This window comes from Mastigoproctus giganteus, chromosome 1, assembly GCF_048544385.1.
Source record: "Mastigoproctus giganteus isolate SK-2022 chromosome 1, ASM4854438v1, whole genome shotgun sequence".
Lineage (NCBI taxonomy): Eukaryota > Metazoa > Arthropoda > Arachnida > Uropygi > Thelyphonidae > Mastigoproctus > Mastigoproctus giganteus.
The window spans coordinates 105,163,171-105,180,117 of NC_143575.1; the positions used below are offsets into that span (position 1 = coordinate 105,163,171).

General features: G+C 37.2%; 1 protein-coding gene across 2 annotated transcripts in view; it reads right to left on the reverse strand.

Annotated features, from left to right (window-relative positions):
- IA-2 (tyrosine phosphatase IA-2) overlaps positions 1–16,947 on the reverse strand; it is a 462,789-nt gene that overhangs the window by 248,157 nt on the left and 197,685 nt on the right. For both annotated transcript variants that reach the window (XM_090374031.1, XM_090374023.1), the window contains 2 exons: positions 3,005–3,091; positions 1,105–1,184 (listed from right to left, as the gene is read on the reverse strand). In XM_090374031.1, the coding sequence (XP_090230157.1) occupies positions 1,105–1,184; positions 3,005–3,091 (167 nt within the window). The remainder of the gene's footprint in view (positions 1–1,104; positions 1,185–3,004; positions 3,092–16,947) is intronic.

The following is a 16,947-nucleotide window of genomic DNA, read 5'->3' on the forward strand; positions in this document are numbered from 1 at the left end:
TTAAGTTAATCCCATATAACGAAAGATAAGTTTGCTTCCTTTATTGTTTATACTTGAATAATATCTGAGTAATGTAATATTAAAAAGGGAAAGTGAAAACACCTGCAACTCAAATTGTAAAAAGGTAAAGTTTACAATTACTTACAAAAACATAACGGCATATATTCCTGAATTTGCTAGTTTACTAAACAACTTAAAATGTGGGGAAAATGTTCAAGTTTTTGACAGTAAAAGAAATCCAAATTTAAGCTTACTCACAGCGGAAATCGCACCACAAAAACCCAGTCTAACATTCCTGTGATAAAACAACCTTTCAGTTACTTACCTTACTGCTACCACAGAACATTGCTGAGAACAAGCATCACCCGCTGCCAAATTTCTTCACCAATCGTACTCTGAAACTCTATATTGTAGCCAATCATCCTTCACAAAGCTGCGATCCTTAAATCTGGTGGCCTTTTGGAAGATCCGGTGAAGGGCGAGAACAGCAAATACCTTTTAACACGGCTTCCGAAATTTATGGATGCGAGAATTTCCAAAACCCATTTCTCTTTAGTACATACTTTAGCTTCGCTTCAAGACTACAAATGGAAGACTGGAAATCGTATACTAAGCTACAACTAAAATGTGCATAAAAGAAACTAGGAGTAGATAGACTTGAGCTTTCAAGGGAATATCCGAAACGTTTTCAAGGTAAGCGGGTGCATTAGCAACGCTGCGAAACGCGCTCTCCGAAATAGGAGTATGACCCACCACCATTATTGCTTTTCGTTTCTACTCGGCCGAGCGCGTTGAAATTAAAAACTTTTGTTTCCCCAACTTTCCATATAACTTCACAGAGGTAGCTTCTATTCTCGTGAGAAACCCACGCAGTTCGGAACGCGTTAATTTATTGCCCGAGTCATTAACACTCCAAATTACTTCAGTTTCAAGTGCCTCTTTGGTAGGAGATTATCCTTCAAAATAAAGATCAGAAAATCATCTTACGGCGTGCGACACCCAAGTTTGCATAATTGTCAACTGATACGTTAATGCTGAACCTACTAGTCGGTTTGTCATCAATTAAAAATGGCTTGCTTGCACGGACTAATTAAATACACTTACCTGCCTTCGCCGCTACATCGGAAGCGTTCAGATTCTGAGGATTGGGATTCACTTTGAAAGTCACCTGGTTCTTCTCGATCCTGTAATAAAATGTTCTCGTGAGTTCATGAAGAGAGAGAGAGAGAGAAATGCGACATTTGTATACCATCGACAATTTCTAATCATAATGAAAATAGCTTTCAAGATTATCTACTAATAGGCAGTTTCTATTTTTAATTAAAGTCGTATTAAAAATATATTGTGAAATGAAGCACATCTTATATATGGTTTTTCGAATTTTATCTCAGCTGCAGCCATCTCAAAAGGAGTAAGAGTTTTATTTTATTTTATTTAATAATGGCTAGGTGTTTGAAAACCACCTGAAGTGCTTCGAACCGAGTATCAATCCCTCAAAACAGCAAGTGAAACCCATCACACCTGCCAGCATAAATATGTGGCATCCTGATGCCTAACGCTCTCAGGCTTGTGAGTTAAATTCAACCAGAACCTGACCTTTAGAGATCAGCAGATTGGCTCTGCTGAATAACAAAAGATCAATTGATTCATATCCGTGATCCAGAACTGGCAACGTCGTGGACCTGTATATATATATTCAATAATCGGTATTGAAATCTGAGGGGTTTGTTTGTTGTAAGGTTTTAGGAGCATCAGCTACTTAACTCAATAAAAGCTACCTGTTTTATTCGTTTTTCTCGCCCTTCCCTTACAAATAATTTTACTGTATATCTATAACAAAAGATGTTGAGATCATATGACGAAAAGAAGCAATGGTCTACACTTGTTAAGATCTAACAGAAAATCTTTAATGCAGTTTATATAGAATAAAAATATTACACACGTTTGATACATGATCTATTATCAGTAGAAGTACTGGCCGCTGAGGGGCGCTACGCGAAGAAAAAAAATTAATTCATAAACTATATTCTGAGTTTAAATAACATTGCCCGTCGTGATGTTGGATTTAATAAATTATTAGCAGCCAAAGAATAAACAATCAGTTTCTATCAAGGGTAATTTCGGGTGCTTTGTAAAGGCAAACTCTGCTATGACGATCAAATTTTCCATGGAACTCCTTTAAGGTAGAATCATTAGTCAATTCCTTGATGGAATTTTGGATTAATGTTCATTAGACTACACTTCGAGATTGCATCTGCAAGATAGGTCTGGAATGCACCTGTGAAATTAGATATTTACTCGTGGGATTATACACATTTGGTGGATCTATTCTGACAGTTGTCGAATGATCCCAGTTTAATTTAGCAGGTTCAAGGAAAAGAAATTATTAATCGAAGCGTTGTACTCCTCAGAGCTGAATCAACCCAATCTCAAAATCTACGAATAATTTCAATGCGTACGTGTTACTTCGTAATAATAATTTCAGTATTTGGTGATACTTAGGAGGAAACGGATACTCGGGGGAAATTGGAGTTTAGGAAACAAGGATTGGTTGGTTGTTTAGAAATTTTTGGCGCATTAACTTCGGTTTCAGTGGGCGAGAAATGATAGTTTTATAGGAACTGTGAAGTAATGATTAAATAGCAAATGTACATTCAATGTTATGAAAGCCGTTGGGGTGGAGGAAGGGGCGTTTGTTATTGCCAAATATAAAAATAAGAGAATAATTAATAAAACTCTGCTCCAAATAGAATATTATTTTCGTAATAGCCATCCCTAAGAAAATGCACTTATTTAAGACGTTAGCAAACGCCACAAGAAAAAGAAACTGATCGGTATCTGAAACATCTCCGCCTTTTTATTGAATACTAACACCTCAAAGTCGCAAGAAAGATGGCGCAACAAACTATATCTTTAGTTTCCTTTATAGATAAGAGGAGGATAAAACAAACGTCATCTTGCATTAAGGTAAGAAAGGAAGAGCATAAGAAATCCTGTCACTTGCCTTACATTGGAGAAGGTCCCGCGGGGAAGGCGTAGAATGTGTTCCAGTCTCTTCACTAGATCCTCTACATCCTTTCGATTCGGAGATCTGAAAGACAGAGTTGCAATTCTTAGAAAGAACTTAGACACGTGTAAGTTGCCTGCAAGCAATCTAACTAGTTCTTAATATGACGTTGCCGTAGTAACGGCCGCAGTATTAGTTAATGGAGAAAGCGAAAGAATGGTGAAATTACCAACTTTTTTTCAACTACCAGCTTAATGTTGCAGCCATGGAATGATCAGAGTTAATTTACAGCAACTCGTGGACTTTTTAATGTGCACTGTAAGTTTCGATTGTAATGGAAAATCGGAGTACATCGGCTAAATTAGATACTAATTTCCAGATTTTGAAAAGTATTAAACTTTCACAATCTGCAAGTCTAGAAATTATGAGAGTGAATGGGAGAAGAAAGAGAGATCATCCTGGTGACCAAAACTTCTGGCCAATAAAGTCAATCAGTTTACAAATGTGATCTAAGTCGTGTAAGCGTCTTTCCAGTTGATGATTCACCTTCGTGGTTAACAAGTGCAAAACAACACAAGAATTATAGATCAGTCATTCGTAAAACGGCCAGAATAAAATCGGTCAGTCAAACAATTCTGGGTAAAATTAACAAATGGATTTACTAAATTAATGGAATTTATGCTACATATAGAGCGGGCTGCGTTCTATTTGAATTTCACTTTTTGCTTTTGTAATCCACTTAACGCAGTTGACTACCTATTTTATATCTCTAATGGCTGTAATGATAACCAACTTGTAGTTGGCTAAATTAATATTTGCCTAACTTAAGTGCTCCATTTTGTTTGCTCTGCCATCTGTTATAATTGAGTCATAAATTATGTCGGATAGTGCATTGAATTGCAGAAATCTAGGACCCATAATTCAGCTAGAAATTTCAGTTACCCTATTTTATTCAATTATAACTACCATAGTGGAGAGAGGGATGGAACGAATGTGGTTAAAATATTATATGGAATGGACAAATAAGTGAAATCGTAAGATAATGTCAGAAACGGTACTTGGTAAGTTTTCACTATACATTGTAGTACACCAAGTACTACGTATCACAAGAAATTAAACATTATATTTGTTGATTCCCTACTTATAATTGTGTTTCAGCTGCATTCTGTGATTCAGCGTTAAATAATTATTTTCACGGTTCCAAAGCTTGTCTACTTTGTCTATAGAAGCGCATTCAAGGGATGAAAATCCCGGCAATATCTCATAAGGAGAACCCCACTCCATCCGCTGAGATTGACTAATTCTATGATGGCAAATAAGACTCTTCTGCAAACTCAGAAAAACCGAAGACATAAAGGACTTTGAAGGCCGAATGTCAAAACTCAGATTTTATCTTTCTTTCCACTTCAGTGTCACCATCAGTCACTGAATATTAAATATTCAACTATAACCCTTGCCTAACATCCCACGACGTTGCCAATTTCATGTTCCTCCACAACTCTACAATTTTCCCTGGTAAGGACTCGCATTAAATCATCTAACAGATAAATTAATTCACCCTCTAATTTACAAAATCAGAAGCCGCATCACCCTTATTATATAATGTTCTGATGCAAGCAGATCCACGAACATCCAAACATACTTAAAAGTGAGCATTCTCAAGGAACTCACTCAGACTCCTTGTCATATGTGCCAAGACGAAAAGTGTCCATAGTTACGTGAGCACAAGTCAAATAAAAGGTATTTACGTTGTGTTAAAAGACTGACACACACACATCTCTGTAAGTATACGTTGTCTTTAACGATGAGACTTCGAGAGTAAAGACCACAATGCGAGAGAAGACCTCGTTGTTATATCAAACACGAAGACATCTAGAGGTTTAGACAAGTGGTTTCTGTATCGTTCAGTACTGCTAGGACAAGGGAATATCATTAACGTCAAAGTTAAGCTTCACCTAAGAAACGCTTCAAATCTTGACAGATGCATACGAGGGAGATGATGAGATTAAAACACCAAGAAAATATATACGCGTTCAGAATTTGCATTCTGATACCTTTTAGTTCTTTCTGATTTTTTCTCACGTGTACATCGCCGTGGTTAAATTATCTTCAGAATAACATAACACAATCTCAAGTAGTTGAATAAATCAATATTGGAAATTCTGCTGGTCACCCAGTAGAATTTCCAGAATTTTAAATTTAATTATTTATCTCAATAAGCTATTAACATATTTGAGTCGAAACAGTTCTAATGTTTTTCCATTTGCTCACTTCTTACTGGTTCTTGTCTGCAGCGGAGACAGATGAGTGTAGTATACCTACACTTAAGAAATAATTCAGATGTTTACGATGTTCTTTGATCAATCCCTATTTTGTGAGAGATAGCTGGAATACAATTTTAGTTCAATCTTTCCAGTTAGCCCAATCAAATTCAACAGTGGTAAATCGTTTAAAATACTACCCAATGGTGTTCGGTGAATTGTTGAATATGGTTGGTAAATAAACATTCAGGATGGGAGTATAAATTGTACGATAATCCCTTTCGTTCCTTTGTGTACCATTTAAAACAAATTTTACTTGAGTTTGAATCGAAGAGTCCTTTGTGATAACCTTGAGGACTATGAGTTGCCTTTATTTTTGTTCTAGTGATAACAGCCATAATTCGTTATTTTTTAAAATATTAATGTATTCTGACTTCAAGTCTCTTTGCAATCAATTCTTTCTGTTTTTATAATTCCTATTATGTGCAGCGTAATGTACATAATTAGACAATGAATAAGATGACAAGAATCACAATGCAGCGATGTAGAGCGCAGTATCTGGCTGGGGCAAATTCTGGGCATTGCCTGAGCTTACCAGGGAGAGCCCCCTATATAAAAAAAAGTTTTTTTTATTGGAAAAGAAGCTAGTTCGGTGATAGTTCGAGTATTGGAGAAAAGGTGAAGATAAAGAAGGCTTTAATTTTTACATATTTAGTGAAGCTTTCGGCGCCTTTACAAAATTTGATTTTGAATTCTTAGAAAATCCTCCAGAGTCTGATCTGGCTCTTTTAGGCTTTTTGAACACTCAAAAGAGATGTGTGAAAGAGCGTCGAATTCATTACGATAAGCAAATGATGCTAGCAGTGCAGATTAGCTCAGGATGAGGCCTTAAGCATGTGAAGACGCTCCAAAATATGTAATTACGCATTTCTATACTCAGGAGACGGCAAAGACCCTTCCTCATCGAGATTTAAGTCTTCACTTATTTGGTTTATGCTTAAATCCAGCACTGTTGACTATTTTGCTGGATGGAAAAACCGGTATTTCCGGGATGGTAAACATACAATCACTGCGAAGCGGACAAAATGTGTGAAAAAAGATCGCATAGTTCTTCCTCCTGGTAAACCGGGAGATTTCCGGGTGGACCACTTCCAAAATCTTAAAATGAGGCCCATTTAGTTGAGATATTTAAGGTCTTATATTTGCCACTACGTCCCTCTGGAAGTTGTTCTCAACTTCGATCTGCCACGGGATCGAACCCAGCCCTTTCCCACACGGTATGAGCTGAGTACAGACACTATCCACTTCGCTACTTGCGAGGGTATTGAATGAAGGCTCTTAACAGCGCTAATCAGATGTATCAAGCTGACTCTGAATAGCCAAATAAATTTTTCAGTAGCTAAAAGATGTATTTAGCACGTTGTCATTGTTGGCTTCTTTTTTTCCCCTCTCTTGTTTTTACTGCAGCGCAATGAACTATTTATTTAAGAGTTTGCTTATAACATGCATGTTAGGAAGGCTTTTCGTTATTGATTGATTGTTTTTAATGGCGAAGAATTAACTGCAGTTCAGTAAACTGCTGAAAACATATACCCATTCCCCTAGAGAAGTTAAAATGACACTTTACAAACAGTTTTTTTTTAGCTAAATTCTACACTAAGAAATAGATTCGGAAAGAGAAATTTGTTCTGATGGCCAAAGTAAAATGAGCAAATTCACTTGGTGCGCATGCCTTCGCTCCAGAGATTACATTTTATATTAATTGTTGTTGCTATGGGGCGTCACGCTCACTCTTAGTTTGCACGAGATTTCTTTCAAGAACCAGTATGATATTAAAGGGAAAAAAAAAAACAAAAAAAACTTGCGTCAGCCAATGTTAATTAAGCCCAGTTGCACACTAGGATTCTGTCAGGATGGTGAAAAAAAAAATATTAAAAATTAACAATGTTTTCTTTCACTCTACAGAAGCATTTTTAATAAGCGTTTAAGTGAAGCTAACACTTATTGCGAAAGTGTATTATAATTATTTAGGGATAGTGTTTTTGGATAGTTTTTTTTTCTTTTCCTTTAATTTTCATATCGTGCCGTTGAATAAACTTTTTTTTTTTTTTTTTCAGAAATTTGAAGACACTTTTAAAAACACAGACAAGAAGTAATCCTCAGTGGTGGTTTTCTGCGCGTATTTATTTTTCTTTAATTTTTTGTGCATCTACAACTCATATTTATTGAAGTAAATGCATCGCAGTAACTTTTCATCTTATAAGTTTTATGTTCAATGGAAATAGTAAACACACTCGCTCGTCAGCGTGCTCTTGGATTAGTGCAGATTGGAAATATTTGCACACTCATCTCACTCTCTGGATTAAAATTTCCTGAGAAAAAAGTTAAAACACGAAAAATACAAATATATTTACTCTCTAAATATGTACAGAAGGTATTATAACAACAGAGGAATACTATCCTTGGCTTTATTTGCTGTAAAGGGGCTTAAATACTATTTTTCCCGTAGAAATCTTAATTCAGGTTTTCTTGAATCCACTTAATTTTGAGAAACTAAATACAATTAAGATATCCAATAATTTTGAATACACAAATGAAGTCCATGGTCCCTCACTGAATATTCGAGGCCGGAAGAATTTAATAATGCTTTTCCAGGCGAATTTAAGGATAATGAGATGCAGGATATGCAAACAAAAACCAGGACAATTCAGGACTTAACTTCTGGATCCAAAAGTCTTGGATCCTTGTCACCACGTCCTGTTAGAGACCTTGTCGTCCTCCATTTTTTTTCAAAACCTGCATAATTTTTGGTACTTGAAAAGTCACCACCAAAAAATCTACCAGAACTGCGATTCTGGACTTCTGAGTGGATTTCTTATTTGCACTAATAGCAATATTTTCTCTAAACGTTCAAAATGTATGGTAACTAATAAAATAATAATTTAAGTTTGTTCTTTGGAAGTTATTCAAGAAGATGAAGATTCCCTAATTTATTGTTTATTTAAAAAAAATAAAAAAACAACTTTCTTCCCTAGTTACAATGATTCAAGACAAATTCAAAGGTTGAACAAGAGTTTGTTTTCAGAAGCCAAGGATTGACAATACCAATAGACAACAAATTATAATTTAATCTCTAGAATTTTAATATAACAAATTTCTCCGTGTCCTTGCTCATATAACTATAAACAAAACGTAGTGCACAAAACAAAATGATAAAAGCCTCGTCTAACGACCTCCGTCTACTAAATACCTAATTGCATCCGAGATTGTGAACTCAAGGGTAGCAACAGCAAGAACAGGCATCTGCTCTTGCTACTACGGATATACTCTCCTCCAACACGTATTGAAACACTAAATAAAATTCAAAAAATGGGTTAGAAAAAATATAAAGAATACTTTGGTATGTTTTAACTTTAAATTCGTCCACTTTTCCCATAACGCTGCAAAAGTTCTGCTTGAATTAAGACATCTAGTTTCGGCCCTCAGATATTGTGCCCATCAAATGTGCATGTGTGCAAATAGATTCAGTTCTAGGCTCCGGACTGGATACAATTGGTAGGTTTCTCACATTTTTTTCTCCAGACTACCGCTGTACTGATTTTACTTTGTAACACTGATCATTTTTCATGCTAATACAAATGCTTATCCAAAGGACTACTTTGGATAGGCAATTGCACTGCGGAGTCCATGAGATATGGACTCCGCAGTGCAATTCCTCACTCCACATCGCTTTCTTCCGCTGCTCTAGAACAGGTTCTTCTAATGGTTGTTGGTCCTACACTTATCCATGTTCTGTGAACTGCTTCTCAAATTGTTCGTTAGAGTATTGTGATTTCCTTTCACTATACATTTCAACTGTCTATATGCTCTGGGGACCATTAATGGTGGTAGCTGGATTGGAATGAATATTAGCGTCACTATTCGGCCTATTGTGAAGTGGTCCGGGTTTATTTTTTTCCCCTTTTTGTTCCATCTACTCTCAATGACACGTAGATGGAATCCCTCTGTGCATCCCTCTCAGATTTAACTTTTAACTGGTACTGCCATCTACGTGTCATGACCTCTGGATCAGCACCGTTATCCCCAGTGGCTAGATGTCCTCAATACGTTGGAGGATGGTGTGTGTCTGAACCTAACATAGTCCCATCTCCATTGTAGTGTTCACGCTGAACCAGAACTCAATATCAGAAACAAAGATAACAAGAGAATTACTGATGTAACATCATATCATCAACAGCACTGTAATAACCTTACTGAAAAAATATGAATATCATATTAAATTAAACTGTCAGATAAGAGTCATTCATGTGGTATAACTGGAATAAACGATGGATAAGAAATCTTTTATAAAGATAATTTTCATATATTCGATACAATGTATGAAATTTAAGAGGTTGAAATCAACATATGATGTTTGGGATTTAAGAAAATTAAGCACTACCAATTCACATGGAACTGCTTCATTTATCACTCACAGATCCTAAAAGTACAGGGTTGTTAAAATTAAAGTAATCCTATGTAGAGGGCTTTGGAGCGAGTTCTAAGGCTCGTACTGAAGAGAAATTTGGACAACAGGTACAATAAAGAATGCGCTCGCCATTTATTGGGGAAAAAAATTAGTTACAATGTTTGTCACTGTATGGCGCGTAACTATCTTAGTTAGATTATGCAAATAACGTAAGTTATTTGCATAATCGTAAATTATTGCCACAGCGCCACTACTCAGCTCTATTGTACTGTATAAAAGCAAAGCAGTCTCTTCAAAATCATACAGTAGATGTTTGCCTGAACTACAGCAGCAATGCCAACAACGTTGCAGGAAAAGGCGCTATTAGTAAAGCTGTACTATCAGAACAGCAACAATGCAGCTGCGGCTATCACAGAATTCAGGCTTCAGAAGCGCATAAGGCCCACGGGGACCCATGACTGTTTGTGCTTTCCGCAAAATGATTGCGAAATTTGAAAGACAGGACATCTTAGTGTTCAATCAGGTAGAGGTCGAAAACAATTGGACTCCTCTCGTGTTGAAGATGTGGCTATGGCTGTCGTGGATTTATCGAGTCATTCTCCATGTGGTAGCTCAAGTGTGCCAGCTGTTTCTCGTGAAGTGGACATGCCATATTCCACTGTAAGGCTAGTAATGCGTCAGGTGTTGCGGTACTATCCTTACAAGATGCACATGCTACAGCAGCTAAAGCATGGTGATGCAGATATTCGTTTCACATACACACTTCAGTTTCTGGCATGAATGACAGTGGATACCACTTGGCCATGGAACATCCTTTGGAGTGACGAAGCCCACTTCTGCTTAAATGGACAAGTGAATACGCACAACTGTCGCATTTGGGCAACAGAAAACCCTCGAGTTATCCAAGAGGTCCCGTTGCATTCTCCAAAAGTGACAGTGTGGTGTGGATTTACGGCACATTCATGATTGGGCCATAATTTTTTGAAGAGGTAACACCGACTAACCCCGCACCTATTCCGTCACTGGACAGCGATATTATGAAATGGCAAATTTCGCAATACCAGAACTGCAACAACGTGGGTGCCTTCAGGATACCATATTCGTTCAAGATGGTGCGCCACCCGACATCCACCGTTGTGTCCAAAGATTGCTAAGGTAACACTTTACGACGAACGGGTTATCAGCCGCTGTTTCCAGACATCTTGGCCACCCCGATCACCGGACCTCACTCCATGCGACTTCTGGTTGTGGGGTTTTTTGAAGAACCAGGTGTATTCGAAAGGATGTCAAACTCTGGCAGATCTGAAGGATGACATTAGACGTCATTGTACTGGCTATTCCAGTTGACGTTACGTTCTGCTGTAGAAAATGCTGTTCTTCGAATGGAAACTGTTGTTGACCAAAATGGAGAACACATTGAACAATTGTAGCGCTGTTCAAGTGATTTGTATTGCCACAGCGCCATACAGTGACAAATTTTGTAACTATTTCTTTTTCCAATATATGGCGAGCGCATTCTTTATTGTACCTGTTATCCAAATTTCACTTCAGTACGAGCCTTAGAACTCGCTACAGAGCCCTCTACATAGGAATACTTTAATTTTAACAACCCTGTATATCAAAACTTGAATAGATCAATAGCTAACATTTTCGCTTAATATTTTGTATAAACTATCAAATTCCGTCAGTTGAGTATAAAAATATAAAATACACTGGAAAGTTGATAGATTTTTAGGGACGAATGTTTACTTTAACATCTTATTCTTATAAATTTCTGGAGCATATAATCAATTCTTGCAGCGCAGTTATTTAGGTACTCAAGTTAATGCGATTTTGCTATTTATTATATCTGTATGTTGTACTGGATGAAAAACCCAGAATAAATAAATAAATAAATAAATAAATATTCATTTATTGCAAATACAGCAAGCCCATCACAGCACATGGCTAGGGGCAGATAAGAATACAAAGGAATGATATAAAGTATATGTACATAGCAAGTTTTATATAGATATTAACAATGGTTAGAAATTTTAGTTATGAATTTAAAAATTGCAGAACAGGGCATTTAGCTTTCAGCTGCCATTACTGGTTGGGTTATTTTTCTTCATTTCATCGGAGATCTGACTCCTGTAGGCTGCAGAGTTGATTAACCTGTTGCAATCAATGTTGTGATGATTTATGAGGTGAAGAAATGCATTGGGGAACATTCTGTCCATTTGTTTGAGCCTGGAGAGGCTGGATTTGAATCGCTGGTTTCTTGTATTTTCCCTGTTGGGGGCAGCTATTATATTGCCTAAATTTGGTGAATCGCATGCAGAGGTGATTATCTTTGCAAGAAGCATGACTCCAGACTCGTTGATCATCTGTTGCAGAGGCTTTGTTTTTAGGTTTTTATAAAGCTGTTGCCTCGATATTGTATGGGGAAAGCGAAGCTTCCTATTGAGCCATCTAAGAACCCAATATTCCAGGGCAAGGAATTTCTTGACGGTTACTTGGGGAGCACCAGACCAGATTTCGGAAGCATAGGACAGAATGGGAAAGATGCATCTTTGAACATGCTTAATGACTGTTTTTCTGTCTTGAATCGCTGCTGTTTCTTGTTTGATTAACCATTTTGCTTTTTGAATTTTTTGAGCAACATATAAATAGTGGGCATTAAAGGAGAGATTTTTATCAAAAACAACTCCAAGGTCTTTGTGAGCGTAAACATTTGGGATTGGGACATCTGCAATTTTTATTTCTATGTGGTTGGGTTGTTTCTGAAGGGAATAAGTAATTTGAGCAGATTTGCTTGCATTTATATTCAGATTGAGATCTTTCAGGTACTTGATGATTTCACAAATCTGTGAGTTCGCATCATTGATAACTTTGCGAATATCATCACTGGCTTTGGAGGTTATAAATAATTTTAAATCATCGGCATATGCCAGTAGATTTGGATTTTCTTGTAGAAGTGGTTGAAGAGATGCTGAAAATATTGTACTGGAGAGAACGGCTCCTTGGGGAATGCCTGTTGAGGTTGTGACGAGAATATCGTCAGTATTAGTGGGGAAGAGGAGAAGTCTGCGATTTAGGCTGTATTGAAGATAGGAAATAATCATTGCGTCAACGAGAAAGTGATTTTTTAGTATTTGAAAAGCTTTTTCGAGATCTATGTTGTCGAAAGCACCTTTGATGTCAAAATAAAATACGTCGCATTGTGCCTTGTCTTGAAATGCAGTTTGGATGCGTACAATGGTGTCAGCTAGGCTTGTTGTTGTGGAGCGCCCTCTGGGACCAAAATGCATATTGACAGGTGCTTTGGCGAAGATTGCATGTTGAAGATATGGGAGCATGATTTTTTCAATAATTTTAGTGATTATTGACGAAACAGCAATTGGTCGATGGCCGGAATGGTTATTTCTGCAAGCTTTTTTAGGAATCAGCGTAATCCTGAAAGTTTTCCACTGTCTTGGAAGGAATGGCTGGCAGATGCACCTGGAAATGATATGCACTAACGAATCAATGATGTATACGCTGGACAATCTAATAATAAAACCAGGGATGCCGTCAGGGCCTTCACTACTATCAGGGCGTATTTGGTTAACTGCATGCTGAACTGTATTTTTGTTCACAAGTTGGCTAACTAGCAGGGCTTGATCCGGAGACACATGTTGCACTTTGTCTGCTTGTTCATAGGAATTAAATGCTATAAATCTGTTTTGTATACCTTCAGTGAAAATGTCAGATCTGCTTGTTTTCATATTGCATCTTATCCATTCAACAACTAGATCATGCTGTAAGGTAGCTGTTGTTTTTGTAGAAAGTGCTCTTTTATTGTGCTTTAGCGTGGACATAACATAATTTTTGTATGACTGAATTTTTTTGAGTTGAAACAAAGCTCTGCTCTTTTTATATTTTATGTGTGCTGATGAAGTGCCGTATTTCTTCCACTGCCTGTGGTATTTTTGCTTACTTTTAAAGTATGGTTTCAGGTGGGATTGGAACCAAGGTTTGGAGTGAGAAGATATTCTAACAAGTTTGGATGCCGACTCTGTTTTCAGTTGATTCAGCCATTTTATAAGAAGAAAGGTGGCGTCCTGTATAGGAATATTTTTGAGAGAATCCCATGGGTAGTATTTTAAGAGCTGCAAAAACTTTTCTTTCTGAAGGAATTTAATTGATGATATTCTTTTAGTGATTTCCAGAAGGGGGCGAGGATTCCTGCAGCAAATTGTTGCTTGCAGTTCTATACTTTTGTGGTCAGATTGAAATGTAATGTTCGTACTAAGTTTTTCATGCAGTGGAAAGTTAGAGTATACAAGATCAAGCGCTTGATTACCTCTTGTAACAGGGACATTGATTTTGTTTGCTCCTAGAACTAAAAATGAGTCAGACAGCAGCTTCATTTGTAGATTATATTTGGGCAGGGGAAGGTTAAAGTCGCCCATTATAATGATGTTAGTTTGAGGCTTAAGAACAGTGGTGATCCAGGTTATTACTTCATTAATGATGTCATCAGTAGGTCCAGGCGGAATATAAATATTATAAATTTGAAGCAGAGATTCCTTAACTTGAATTAGTAGGGAAATTCCTTCAAAGTTGAAAGTATTAGAGTTGTATGTGTTCAAAACTTTAAATTTGGATTTTAAAATTATTGCTGCCCCACCACCTCTACGATTAATTCTTGATGTCATGAATGGCGTGTAGCTGAGATTCTTCGGCAGTAGGAAGACATCTTGTAAAGATTCCTGCATCCACGTTTCAACTAAACATATGATGTCATGCGATTCTTCAACCATTAATGAAATAAGCGTAGATAGTTTATTTTTTATGCTTCTTACATTTTGAAGAAAAATGCTGAGATGGATATTTGTGTTAGAAGGATGTTTGCAAACAGATGTATTGGATGGCAAGTTAAATGATGGATTAAGATGAGAATTAGGAATATTATTCTCTAGCTATGCAGAGAATTCAGCAGATTGAGAATTAGTTGGTAACTTTTCACTAGGGTTGTTGACCGATCCTCCAATAGCTCCATAAAATGGCATGATGAGTAGACCATTTGGCCAGATATCAGGATTTAGATATTGTTGTATGTCACAATCCTTTAGCTCAATTCTAAATGATGAATATGTGGGATGTTTCGTTCTTATTTTGAACGCTCTACCTGGAATTTCTAACTCTAATAGTAGTTGGTCCATCTGCTGGGAAGTAGTATTCGGGTCTAGCCTGCTAATAAAAATGTTATTATTTCTAAGCGTCGAACTATTTCTGTTTCTAATTTTAATACAAGACTGCACATTTCTTGTTCCTATTATGCTTGCATTTCTGTTGTTTTTGCGAGGAAACTTAAAACCTGGGGAGTTTGTAAGCAAGCCATTATGGGAAGGCACTTCAGGATATTGCTCAGTGCGATAATTTTGATAGTGCACGTACAAATTGCTTGGTTTTTGTTGATTACTAATAGAGGTGGATATAGGTTGTCTTCCTGTGTCAACACGTTGCGAGGAAACACGATTGTGTTCTCGGACAGAAAGAGAGCTAGAGCTTGATTTTTGGTATCGCGGAGCTGTTTTTTCTGGAACGAATTCTTCAGCATCTGGGCTGAGGGCTGGAACTGCAGAGGTCTGATGAAAAGAAGGGTGAGGCACCGGATGGCTTTCGACCATAGCCTTTAGTTCGAGAAGCAAGTGGTAGAATTTACATTACTGATCTTCAATACGAAAAAGATGTTGTTTAATATCTTCATTTTCTCTAAATTGTTTCCTCAGCATATGTTCCAGAGAGGCAGATGAGCGATCATTGTTTGGGGCTGTTGAAGGCAGGGGGGACAGAGAGGAAGCGTCATCCGTTTGGGCGGAGGCATCTTTAGTTGACTTCCTTGTATGGTCTGAGGGCTTAGGAGATTGTACTATTTTGACGGGGGAAGACGAGGGATGGTCAACGTTGCTAAGGAGATCAGCATCTGTTGGGGTATCTTGGGAATTCAGCTTATGCTGATTAGGAGACTGTAAGTTTGCATTCCCCTTGTTAGTACTTTTGCATGAAGGGCATCTGAAATTGTTTTTTAAATTACTGGATTTAGAAAAGTTCTTTATTAATGAACATGCATCACAAAAAACCATACTGCAAATTCCCTTGCAGATAACCCAATTCCGTACTGTTTTTTGACAGACATTGCATGAAACCGCTTCTTTGGGTGGCATGTTGAAGAGTTGAGAATGGCTTTAAATATTAGCAAAAAGAATGTAACAAATAAGCAGGTGAGCTGTTATTGACACAGCAGGGGATCGAAGAGAAGAGTATTAAGCCTGAAGAAATAACAAAACAGTTCGGACGTGGGAGTGGCGGACTGCAAAATTGCTAGAGGGCTGCAGGACTTTAAGCAGGAACACTGTCAAGGTCACGAACAGCTTTGTGTCAAGGTAGGAATTTCAGGTCAAAAGTCAATAACGTTGCTGTTTGTAGCTATGCTAAACAAAGGCTCAGATACTAACGTTGCAGACTAAAAGTTTAAGCTTAAATAAATAGTACTTATCTTGATGAAGACTTCATAAAAACCATCTGAGTTGCTTGATAGTCATCTATGGAACATGCCAATACATAGATTTTATAAAGATGCCATTTAAAAACTACTTAAAATCACTATAAAGCAGGAGCTGAATCACACACGTCTAACACCTAGGCCACCTGGCGGTTTGATAACTAATGAGTGGCAGAAGATTACCTCCCTTCGTGAGAGATCTGTTGTTCACATCCTCCGATACTCTCCATATTCAATGAGGACCGAAGATTATCGATTAATATGTTTTCAATATCCCCCATTTTGCAGTAATAAATGCACGACTTATACACACAGAGGTAACTGACAAAAATATAAAAGACATTCTGCAATTGGCTGATGAAAACAAAAATTACATTGAGTTCCAGAATACAAATTCAAAGACTGTTCAAATGAAATTACTCAAGAGACAACAATGCCCAATTTCTGTGCATGTTAGGTGTAACACCGCACAGAAATTCTTGGGATTCATCATTTGGTTAGATCTGTAGGGTTTTTTTTTTTTGTTGTTGTTTATCCAGTTTTTTCCACTGAAGCGGGATTTTCTAAGAGAAACACAAGAAACCCTTGGAGATGCAGTTCGATTTGCTAATGACAACCACCTTCCATGCTTTCTCCTCTTTGGTAATATAAATAGAACCATCTATAATAGCGAATATTTTAT